At 35.3% G+C, this 11,686-nt stretch overlaps 5 protein-coding genes across 5 annotated transcripts; all 5 read right to left on the minus strand.

Annotated features, from left to right (window-relative positions):
* Nucleotides 1-2,175: 2,175 nt before the first annotated feature.
* LOC133840101 (collagenase-like) lies at nucleotides 2,176-3,002 on the minus strand. The gene is made up of 2 exons (XM_062271761.1): nucleotides 2,756-3,002; nucleotides 2,176-2,698 (listed from the first exon to the last, which is right to left on the minus strand). Exons 1-2 carry the CDS (start codon nucleotides 2,992-2,994, stop codon nucleotides 2,176-2,178), a joined length of 762 nt encoding a protein of 253 aa, XP_062127745.1. The 5' UTR covers nucleotides 2,995-3,002.
* Nucleotides 3,003-3,334: 332 nt separating this feature from the next.
* On the minus strand, nucleotides 3,335-4,359 carry LOC133844750 (collagenase-like). Its single transcript, XM_062278903.1, has 2 exons — nucleotides 4,080-4,359; nucleotides 3,335-4,020 (listed from the first exon to the last, which is right to left on the minus strand). The coding sequence occupies exons 1-2, from the start codon at nucleotides 4,334-4,336 to the stop codon at nucleotides 3,474-3,476; spliced, it is 804 nt and encodes a 267-aa protein (XP_062134887.1). The 5' UTR covers nucleotides 4,337-4,359; the 3' UTR covers nucleotides 3,335-3,473.
* A 999-nt stretch (nucleotides 4,360-5,358) lies between these two features.
* Nucleotides 5,359-6,039, minus strand: LOC133840102 (collagenase-like). Its single transcript, XM_062271762.1, has 2 exons — nucleotides 5,954-6,039; nucleotides 5,359-5,881 (listed from the first exon to the last, which is right to left on the minus strand). The coding sequence occupies exons 1-2, from the start codon at nucleotides 6,037-6,039 to the stop codon at nucleotides 5,359-5,361; spliced, it is 609 nt and encodes a 202-aa protein (XP_062127746.1).
* Nucleotides 6,040-8,720: 2,681 nt separating this feature from the next.
* Nucleotides 8,721-9,158, minus strand: LOC133840103 (serine protease 3-like). The gene has a single exon (XM_062271763.1). The coding sequence runs from the start codon at nucleotides 9,156-9,158 to the stop codon at nucleotides 8,721-8,723; it is 438 nt and encodes a 145-aa protein (XP_062127747.1).
* An 800-nt stretch (nucleotides 9,159-9,958) lies between these two features.
* On the minus strand, nucleotides 9,959-10,971 carry LOC133840196 (collagenase-like). Its single transcript, XM_062271896.1, has 2 exons — nucleotides 10,589-10,971; nucleotides 9,959-10,536 (listed from the first exon to the last, which is right to left on the minus strand). The coding sequence occupies exons 1-2, from the start codon at nucleotides 10,822-10,824 to the stop codon at nucleotides 9,993-9,995; spliced, it is 780 nt and encodes a 259-aa protein (XP_062127880.1). The 5' UTR covers nucleotides 10,825-10,971; the 3' UTR covers nucleotides 9,959-9,992.
* Nucleotides 10,972-11,686: the final 715 nt, after the last annotated feature.

Raw genomic sequence — 11,686 nt, forward strand, 5'->3', positions numbered from 1 at the left:
AGCGGAGCACCCTTGCAGGCCCTTTCGGCCAGCGGAGCACCTCAACAGGCCCATTTTGGCCAGCGGAGCGTCTCTACAGGCTACCGCCTGTCCAACGGAGCGCCCTTAGGCGCCAACTCTAACCATTAGCAGCATGGCAACCTCTTCGTAGGATCGCAAGGATTTCTGTCTTCGATCAGCGGGTGGCCCTTCCTGAGTGTGTTTTTGTTCTTAAGTGCTGTGCTGAAGATGATTTAAACCTAATTGTATAAACTGAGCAATCTAATACGCAAGTGCAGCAAAGTCTATTGAATATAATTAAACAACCGAGATAAAAAGTGTAGCGCTATCGCACATAAAGAAAATGTAAAAATGTTGAAAGAAAGTTAAAATTCAAATACTACATGGAAATGAAAACGAAAGTGCATTACTATTGTACACAAATAATTTAAAATTTAAAAGTTCACAACAAAGTTAAAAGTTAAAGTTAAAGTTAAACCTAGTTCAAAGAAATTAAGTTGAAAGAGGGTGCTATTGTCTACAAATAAATTAAGAACAAATTGCAACAAAGTAAGAATTTAGATAAGAATAAATCAAATCAAAAGCGAAGCGTTAACACGTATAAAAACAAGTTACACATACGATCGTAAACATTAAGTAAACGCAGCACTGATAGGTTAACAAACAAAAAAAAAATAATAAAATAAAATAAATAACACAATTAGTAAAAGTGCGATGCAAAATGAAATTGTGAATATTAAAACAAGAGTGCAACACAAAAACAAAAAAAACAAGTAAGAAAGTCGAGTGTGCTCGACTGTGAGATATCCGCTACCCATTTTTAATAAAGGCAAAATATTGCGGTATCATTTTCAAAATATACCGAAAATGCTTAAAAATACTAAAAATATACCAAATGGTATTTTTGGTATATCGATATAGTACACCATTCAAAATATACCATAGACGGCACAATGTACCAGATTGTCGGCCAAAGCAACTCAGACCCCTAGTAAGTAGGCGTATTTGCCCATACAAAAGTATTTCTTTAATAACTTCCACAATTTTTATCTGATTTTTTAGGAATTTTCAGGAATCTTAACTACTATAGTAATTATTGTATATACCAAAACTCGCAGCTCTAGCTCTAAAATTACGCGTGTTATTCGATTTTTTTGATTTGCGGGGGGGAAGTGGGAGTGGCAAAAATTTGAAACAAACTTGATCTGCGTGCAAACATAACAAATGCTGTCGAAAAAAATGTATAGCTCTATCTCTTATAGTCTCTGAGATCCAGTGTTTCATACGGACGGACGGACAGACACACAGACACACAGACACACAGACGGACAGACGGACATGGCTATATCGTCTCGGCTGTTGACGCTGATCAAGAATATATATACTTTATAAGGTCGGAGATGCCTCCTTCTACCTTGTACATACATTTCCTGCCGGCACAAAGTTATAATACCCTTGTACCCTATGGGTAGCGGGTATAAATAGTTTGCGAATGTTAAAAAAATAAGTTTTGCGGATACATTTTTTAAAAGAAATTTTTGTTTGTTAAAAGCAATGGAAATTAATCAGTATCAAAAATTAGAAAGAAAGTGAAATGAATATGAATTAAATATTTGTAGGAATTAATTTATAATTTGTTTTCGGTTAAAAAAAAAACGAAAAAGTTAATAATAAAAGTTGCTCAAAGATTAAACTAATCAAAAATGAAAAGTTGTTGATTAAAAAACAAAATTTAATGAAATCGAGAAACAAATTATACAATTAAAAATTGAAACTATTAAACAAAACAAATATAGCACGACCATTTAAAACGCTCGAATACAATTTAAAAATAAATAGATTTAGAATATAACTATTATATAAAGTATTACTCATTGTCATAATTACTTTTTATTCGTATTTTATAGTGTATTATCTCTTTTTATATTTTTTTCTTTAATTACATCAATTTAAATATGAAATAATCTCTTTTTTGTTTAGCCGAACCATGCCGTAGGCTCCACAGTCCTAAGGCTCATAAGGTATCACTCAGTGATCGTAGGGTGGGTGGGGATCCTTATCACGCAACACCGGTGATAAGATTATGGCCTGATTCTCGCTCTCTCTTTCTCTCTCTCTCTCTCTCTCTCTCTCTCTCTTTCTCTGTAGAAGAAAATATTTTTATTTCTCTTCCGGTTAGTGTTCTAGCTTATATTTTGTCGCAGCACGCTCAATTCTAGTCTCTGCGCAGCGCAAAATAGGATCGATTTGTGCAAGCAAGATCACCACCCCCAAAGCACACGAGCTAGAGCTGGAGTCGCCTATCCATGGGGATATATCCGAGGAGGTAGAAGCACAGATTAGGGCAGAGGAAATTATTTCTCCATATACTGCCCTGCAATCTGTGTTGTTTATGATTTTTAATATAGCATAATGGAATATTTCGCCATCTGGGCTTGAAGCATTAAAGGTATTTTCCCAGCCTGTAATGACAACCTCAGAATCAGCGTAGGTTCGAAAGTGTGGTTGGATCTTGGGTAGTTTAACGGGTTGAATGTTTTTGTTGTATTCAACATATGGAATGCGAATTAGTGAGATATCAGCAAAAAGTATAGAATCGTTAAAGTCCTTGAATGCGATGATGTCTTTCTTGTTGACTATGTGCGTCGCATATGGGCTTGAGTTCTGACTACCCAACTGAACGGTGACATTATCGGCACTAGAAAAAATAGGAATTAAATTTTAAGAATCATTACATTAAAAACTTTTCACTTACTCGACTGTGCAGCTGCCGGCAGTCAGGAACCAACGGTGATCAATCAAGGAGCCTCCGCAGTAAGCTCGTTCTTGGTCTTTCTTCATCAAAAGTCTGACTTGATAGGGAAATTGACAGGGCAAAGCATTATGCCCGTGGATGTTGCCAATATTGGAATTATTATCAATTTCAGGTTGATCTTGATAAGTCGATGTCGAGACATATGCCATGGTCAAAGCAAATACAAGGAACTCCTGCATGTTGTCGTCTTCTGAATACAATAAGAGTAAAAATTGAATCTAATTTGTGTAATTGAACTGCAATTTTAACAAAACATACTAATCTATGTGACTCACATGGTTATATAAATAATAACAATTAGCTTTTTTTCAGTTTTAGCTTTTGCTGAAAAAAATCAGCTCGGGGGGAAAAGCTTTGCTTATCAGTTGCAAGTTCAGATTTGAGCTGTTAATGCATTATCGCAACTCGTAACACACATAATATAACATATTTAAACATGAGGATAATCATTTTTATTTCGGTTCATATTGGATAATACTTTATTTATTTATGTATTTATTTTTTTTGTTTTTATTAACATAGGTTAATATTTGTTTTTTTGCAATAAGAAACTTAAGTATGTCCGCTTCAATTAGAATTCTAATCTTGGAATCGAGCATTACCCAGTTTTTTTTAGATTTGACTTATTCTAATTTGAACATATTTATTTATTATCAGATTACAAAGGCAAACCGGTATGGCGCTTGATCCATTTGAGGAAACTAGTTACGCGGGTGAAGCCATTGGGGCTAGAGCAATTACCCGGTACGAAGGACGTTATTCCGACCTGGACCTTGCTGGGAAATAAAACCAATGGGCCACCAGAGTCGCCGAAGCAAATAGATATTTTCGAGGCAAAAGTGCACATTTGGGAAGACTTAATGTTGCCAAAAGTATCGCTGCATTTTTTGCTGTTAATAATCTTTACTGTACCGTACTGAAGTATTTCGGGGCTTGAGTTAGAAGCAATCGATGTATCTCCCCAGCCGGTAGCAATAGCCTTAAAACCAACGTAAGTCTTATAGTATCGCTGAATTTTCGGTAGATTGACAGGTTTAATGTATTCTGAGTATTTAATGTATGGAATCCTGATAAGTGAGATGTCGTTTAATTTATAATAATCATCCCAATCTTCGTGAATGATTATGTATTTTGGTTTGATTAAGAATTTCGCCCGGAAATCAGAACTTTCAATGCCTCCCAAGAGCACTTGGACAGAATCGGAACTACAAAAAATGAGTATGATGAGGTAACAGGCATTTTTTTGAAAGCTTTTTTCATTTACCCGTTCGTGCAGTGGGCGGCAGTCAGGACCCAATTGTGGTTAATCAACGAACCACTGCATCCGAAATATTTTCTGCTTTTCTTGATAAATAGTCTGACTTGGTAGGGAAACTGACCGGGCGAAGCGTTATGTCCGTTGATGATTTCAACATTGGAAATATCCTGTAGCTCGTTATGATGATAAATCTCGGGTTGATCTTGATGAACCGATGCCGAGACGTAGACGAAGGCCAAACCAAATACAACGATCACTTTCATGTTCAACCGTTTTGAGGACTATGAGCGTAACTAATTTTACCAACGCCTTTTATAGCATGTCGTAGGTAGGGATGACTTATCGCTGGAATGTTAATTTTAGCAATATGAGCTAAGCTGCATACATATGTACATATGCATCTTGGCAAACCCACATAATCGCCAAAAATGTGTATAAATAAATATAAAAATCTTTCTTCGGTTTGGCAACATTAGCTGTATGCTGGCAAGCTCACATGATCGATAAAAATGTGTATAAATATAATACTACTATTTTGTTTTTTTTGGTTTCTCATACAAGCCACAACTCTGTACAACCTATATTATAAAACAAGTAAGAAACCTAGAGTCGAGTGTGCTCGACTCTAAGATACCCGCTACCCATTTCGAATAAAACTAAAATATTGCGGTAATATTCTCAAATTATACCAAAATAATATACCTCAAAAATATTAAAAATGTGAAAAATTATATATTTGGTATGGTACAGGCCTTCTTCTACCTGTTATGTACCTGCCGGCACAAAGTTATAATACTTGTTATAATACTCTATGGGTAAGCTGACCAAGAATACAAATATTTTATGAGGTTGGTATGATTTCTAACTCTATGCTGTTTATGTTTGATGACTTAAAAATTCATACATTTCATCATATTTTCCTTTCAGAGCAATGTTGTGGATCCATTTTATGTGTCCGACCTTTCGCATTTACTGGATTGCAAGGGCTTAAATAGACGTGCTTTAGGCCTTTAATAGATTTTTCACTCGGTATGGGTTGAACCGTTAAAATTTATTTTTGAAAGATTCTTTAAATAATAATCACTTGCGAGTCTGCAACAGACGTCTTGGAGGAGTCTATCGCATCGCTTATAATACAGTAATATGTTTAAGTAATATGTAAATGCAATGTGAATATTTATTTATTTAATTCGTACGGCGAAGTTGCATCGTTAAAATTATATAAAGTAAATTGATTAGTTAGCCCCTTATGGGTAGCATCTTAAGGTTAAATTGAAGTCATCGATTACAAAGGGAGACCGGTGTGTTGCTTGATCCACTCGAGGAAAAATGTAACCCGGGTGAAGACGGCGGGGTATCCTAATTGGTTATCGGGGGTGTAAAACGAGGTTATACCGACTTGGACCAAACTGGGCAATTGCACCAGTGGGCCACCAGAGTCGCCGTTCCATGGGGATACATCCGAGGCAGCCGAAGAGCAGATGAGAGCAGAGGAAACTATTTCTTTTCCATATAAAGCCCTGCAATCTGTATTGTTTATGATTTCGACTTTACCGTATTGGAGTATTTTGGGCTTAGGGTTGGAAGCGTTAAAGGTATCTCTCCAGTCTGTAATGATAGCCTCAGAACCAGCGTAGATTTTATAGTGTGATTGGATCTTCGGTAGCTTAACGGGTTGAATGTTTTTGTTGTATTCAACATGTTTAATGCGAAGAAGCGAGATATCGGCGAAAGGAATAGAATCGTCAATGTCCTTGAATTCGATGATGTCTTTCTTACTGACTATGCGCAAGACCGGAGCAGATGAGCTGTTAACAGTGCACAACAATACGGCACCATGATTATTTAAGAACTGTTTCGTTAAGGACTTTCCAACTTACTCTGCTATGCAGCTGGCAGCAGTCAAAACCCAATTGTGGTCAATACAGGAGCCACCACAATTAGCCCGTTGGCCTTTATCGGCCATTACTTTGACTTGACAGGGGAACTGACCAGGCCAACATTCTTGGCTTGATCCTGAAGGACCGATGCCGTTGAAACCAGCGAGACGAAGGCCAGGGTCAAAGCAAATACAATATTTTTATAACAATATGTACATAAATCAAAATGTAATGCGGGGCAACTTGGCTACCTTGAATAATAAGTGTACATATGTGGGTTCGTTTCGCAAATTTTAAAATTAATCTGAGTTCTTTTTTTTCGTTTGGCAATTACAAATGTGTTATGCTAAAGTGTTCTATGAATTCACATAAACAAAAACGCCCATATGAACAATAATGAATCTCATGATATTATTATCGGATATTGAATTTTCTGGGTGTTGAGCAAGTTTGACATGGAATTTGATTTCATTTTTAAAACAATCTGCTCTTACGGTAATGCAGTAGAGTAAGCGTTTCGTCTATTTCCTACCTACAATATATATATATGTAATATGATCATTTACTTGTTTTGGATGAACAATATTTTTGTTCAACCTTCATTTTTTTTTTAAACATTGGCTATCATTGTCTGTCAATATATGTTCATGGTAATATCCTTCACGAGTTTGTTGTATCGGGTTACAACAACAAGAACAAATACAGAAGGCTATATTTGGTATATAAATAAACTATTACTTTCATAATTTACCATAGCTCAAAGAAATGAAGACCGAAATCAGCAGCCGTTAAAACCTTTTCTTAAATAACTTATATAATACAATTTTTTATCTGCTCGCAATTAAAACCAGGAATCATGAAGGCAGTATTTATGATTGTATATATCAAAAATCGTCACTCTAGCTTCAAATTACGCTTGCTATTCCATTTGCGAGGACGAAAGTGGGCGTGGGTAAAAGTCTACAGGTAAAAGTCTTTATAAACGGGCTGTTTACAAAAATTTATCTTTCTTTTGTAGGCTCTGATATTTAGGTGTTTAAAGAAAATACGAAATGTATATAAGCTTTAGGTACATTATTGCATTTTTGTTTCTATATGGCGTTTCTTTCTTTGAGGCACGAAAGCAATAAGATTTTAGTTAAAAATGATTAGCATTTGATATGATCAAAGCGTTAATTTCAGCGTACATCAATAGTCTATGTCATAATTTTATAAATTCGTTTTAAAATTAGTTTTTAATTTTGGGAATTTTTCCATGGTTTAAGGAACAAAGCAAAATATACTTTTATAACAATTAATATATGTACATAAATCAAAATGTAATGCGGGCAACCTGGCTAGCTTGAATAATAAGTGTATGCGGGTTCGTTTCGCAAATTTTGAAATTAATCTGTGTTCTTTATTTCGTTTGGCAATTACAGTTGTGATATGCTAGTGTTCTATGAATTCACATAAAACAAGTAAGAAAGTTACAGTCAAGTGTGCTCGACTGTGAGATACCCGCTACCCATTTTGAATAAAAGCAAAATATTGTGGTATTTTTCTTAAAATATACCAAATTACAACAGATACTGAAAATATACCAAATTGTATATTTGGTATATCGATATAGTACCATATTGAAAATATACCAAAAACTGCAAAATATACCAGATTGTCAGCCAAAGCAACAACGACGCCTAGTAGATATGCGTTTTATTTACTTTATTTATTTCTTTAATAACTTCCACAATTTGTATCTGATTATTTTATCTGATTAGGAATCACAATTACTATACATAGTTGTTATTATATGTACCAAAATTCAAAAATTTTAAACAAACTTGATCTGCGTGCAAACATAACAAATTATAGCTCTTATAATTTCTGAGATCCAGTGTTTCATACGGACGGACGGACAGAGAGATAGACTGACAGACGGACATGGCTAGATCGTCTTGGCTGTTGACGCTGATCAATAATATATATACTTAATAGGGTCGGAGACGCCTCGTTCTACCTGTTACATACATTTCCTGCCGGCACAAAGTTATAATACCCTATGGATACCTTATGGGTAGCGGGTATAAAAACACCCAAATGAACAATAATGCATCTCACGTTATTATTATCGGATATTGAATTTTCTGGCAGTTGAATAGTAGTAATATGATTATTAACGGATTTAATGCGATTTACATATTACAACTTGTTTTGGATGAACAATATTTTTATTCAACTTTCATTTTTTTAAATCATTGGCTATCATTGTCTTTTTTAATTGAACATGCGAAAACTCTCAAAATGTGTATGTTCATGGTATTATCCTTCACGAGTTTGTTTTATCGGATTACCCAGTGATTACACTACTATGTATTTATACCCGCTATCCATAGGGTAGAAGGGTATTATAACTTTGTCTCTGCAAAAACAGGCAGAAGGACCCCATAAAGTATATAAATTCTTGACCGTCTCCCAATAATAACAATAATATGGTATTTAAGAATTCTGAATATTTAATTGTGAAATTATTTAAGAAATACTTTGTGGTATAATTTTAGAATGTGGATTTATCTCACAGTGGAGCAGAATCGGCTGCAGCTTACTTAGCAACCAATACTTCTGTAAAGCCTCAATTGGTCATCAATTTTAGTTAATTTAGACACCATATTTTCTTTTCTTACATCACTTTTATTTTATATTTGCGAATTTTACAATGTTTATGGTTTTAATAATAAACAATAAAAGAGTTATAAGGAAAGGTTCGATCACAGTCACACCGACTGTATTACAAAGGAAGACCGGTATGTTCCTTGATCCAGCCGAGGTAACTAGTTACTCGGGTGAAGCCAGCAATACCTTGCTTTTTTATTACAAAGGACGTAATACCAATCTGACTGAAGCCTGGCAACTCCACCAATGGGTCACCACCGTCACCGTCCCACGGCGATGCACCAGAGGCGGCCGAAGCACAGATTTGCTCAAAGCCAATGAAGTTGTAAGCTTTAGCCCTGCATTCTACGTTCTTCATGACTTTTACTTTAGCGTACCGAAGTATCTCGGGTTCAGTGGTGGAAGTATTCGTGGTAGGTCCCCACCCTGTAAAGATAGCCTCAGAACCAGCGTAGGTTCGATAGTGTGATTGGATCTTCGGTAGCTTAACGGGATGAAGGTTTTTGTTGTATTTAACATATGGAATACGGACAAGTGCGATGTCGTTGTGCATGAACATACGATGAAAATGTGGATGGCTGATTATATCTTTCTCAGACGCAAAGCGGGTTACTAGAGGCGCGGATCGCCGAATGCTACCCAAGTGAACAGTAAAATTCTTGGCACTATAGAAAAAGGCACTAACTCGATTGAGCATCTGCCGGCTGTTAGAACCCAACGGTGATCAATCAAAGAGCCACGTTCTTGGTCTTTCTTCATCAAAAGTCTGACTTGATAGGGAAATTGACAGGGCAAAGCATTATGCCCGTGGATGTTGCCAATATTGGAACTATTATCAATTTCAGGTTGATCTTTATAAGCCGATGTCGAGACATATGCCATGGTCAAAGCAAATACAAGGAACTCCTGCATGTTGTCGTCCTCTGAATACAATAAGAGTAAAATGTGAATCTAATTTGTGTATTTGTACTGCAATTTTAACAAAACATACTAATTTATGTGACTCACATGGCTTTTTTTTTCAGTTGTAGCTTTTGCTGAAAAAGCTTCGCTTATCAGCTGCAAGTTCAAATTTGAGCTGTTAACGCCTTATACATCGTAAATCGTAACACTCATAATATATTTTAACATGAAGAAAATTATTTTTATTTCGGTTAATATTGAATAATACTTTAATAACTATTAATTATTTATTTATTTATGTATTTATTTTCTTGTTATTTACTAACATAGTTTAATTTAAGTTAGCTAGTATAATATTAGTTTTTTGCAATAAGGAACTTAAGTATATCCGCTTTAATTCGAATTCTAATCTTGGAATCGAGCATTACCCAGATTTTTTTGGATTTAAAATATACTAATTTGAACATTTTGATTTGTTATCAGATTACAACGGCAGACCGGTATGGCGCTTGATCCATTTGAGGAAACTAGTTACGCGGGTGAAGACATTGGGGCTTAAGCAACCTACAACGTTGAAGGACGTTATTCCGACCTGGACCTTGCTGGGCAATATCACCAATGGGCCACCGGAGTCGCCGAAGCAAAGAGATATTTTCGAGGCGAAAGTGCACATTTGGGAAGACGTAATGTTGTCAAAAGTATCGTTGCATTTTTTGTTGTTAACGATCTTTACTGTACCGTACTGAAGTATTTCGGAGCTTGAGTTAGAAGCAATCGATGTAACTCCCCAGCCGGTAGCAATAGCCTTAAAACCAACGTAAGTCTTATAGTATCGCTGAATTTTCGGTAGATTGACAGGTTTAATGTATTCTGAGTATTTAATGTATGGAATCCTGATAAGTGAGATGTCGTTTAAATCATCCCTATCCCAATCTTCGTGAATGATTATGTATTTTGGTTTGATTGAGAAATTCGCCCGGAAATCAGAACTTTCAATGCCTCCCAAGAACACTTCGACAGAATCGGAACTTGAAAAAATGAATATTATGAGGATAAAGTAATTTTTTTTAAGTTTTTTACCCGTTCGTGCAGTGGGCGGCAGTCAGGACCCAATTGTGGCTAATCAACGAACCACTGCATTGGAAATATTTTTTGCCTTCCTTGATAGATAGTTTTACTTGATAGGGAAACTGACCGGGCGAAGCGTCATGTCCGTTGATAATGCCAACATTCTCGGCTTGTTCCTGAAGAAACGATGCCGTTGAAACCAGCGAGACGATGACCAGGGTCAAAGCAAATACTAGGAGCACCTTCATGTTGAAAGGTTCTGAAGTCCATGAGCATACATAATTTCACGAACGCCTTTTAGAGTATAACAGGTGCGGGTTTTTATCGCTTAAATTACAATTAATCTCATTTTTATTTGGTTTTGCAATTTTTTACTAATTGTGTCCCACATTCCCACATAAATTTTAAACCGGCAGATTATTACGGGCATATGTGTACATATGTATATTTAAACTTTAAGATTGTTAAAATGACTATTTATAAAACAAATAAAGTATTGTGAGCATGGACTTCTGTATTATTTTTCTCTTTCGTCTTAAGATATGTTTATTTCTATTAAATAGGCTAACATAATTGTATTCAGGTTGCCTACTGCATTTTATTCATAACTAATAAGTAAGAAAGCTACACCCAAACCAAACAGCAGGGTATTATTTCTAAAATATTTAAAATTAATTTTAGGAACAAATACAGAAGGCTATATTTGGTATATAAATAAACTATTATTTTCATAATTTACCATACATCAAAGAAATGAAGACCGAAATCAGCAGCCGTTAAAACCTTTTCTTAAATAACTTATACAATTTTTATCTGCTCGCAATTAAAACCAGGAATGATGAAGGCAGTACTTATGATTGTACATATATATAAAAAATCGTTACTCTAGCTTCAAATTACGCTTGCTATTTCATTTGCGAGGACGAAAGTGGGCGTGGGTAAAAGTCTACAGGTAAAAGTCTTTATAAACGGGCTGTTTACAAAAATTTATCTTTCTTTTGTAGGCTCTGATATCTAGGTGTTTAAAGAAAATACGAAATGTATATAAGCTTTAGGTACATTATTGCATTTTTGTTTCTATATGGCATTTCTTTCTTGGAGGCACGAAAG

The sequence above is a fragment of the Drosophila sulfurigaster genome, chromosome 3, assembly GCF_023558435.1.
Source record: "Drosophila sulfurigaster albostrigata strain 15112-1811.04 chromosome 3, ASM2355843v2, whole genome shotgun sequence".
In the NCBI taxonomy this organism is placed as follows: Eukaryota; Metazoa; Arthropoda; class Insecta; order Diptera; family Drosophilidae; genus Drosophila; species Drosophila sulfurigaster.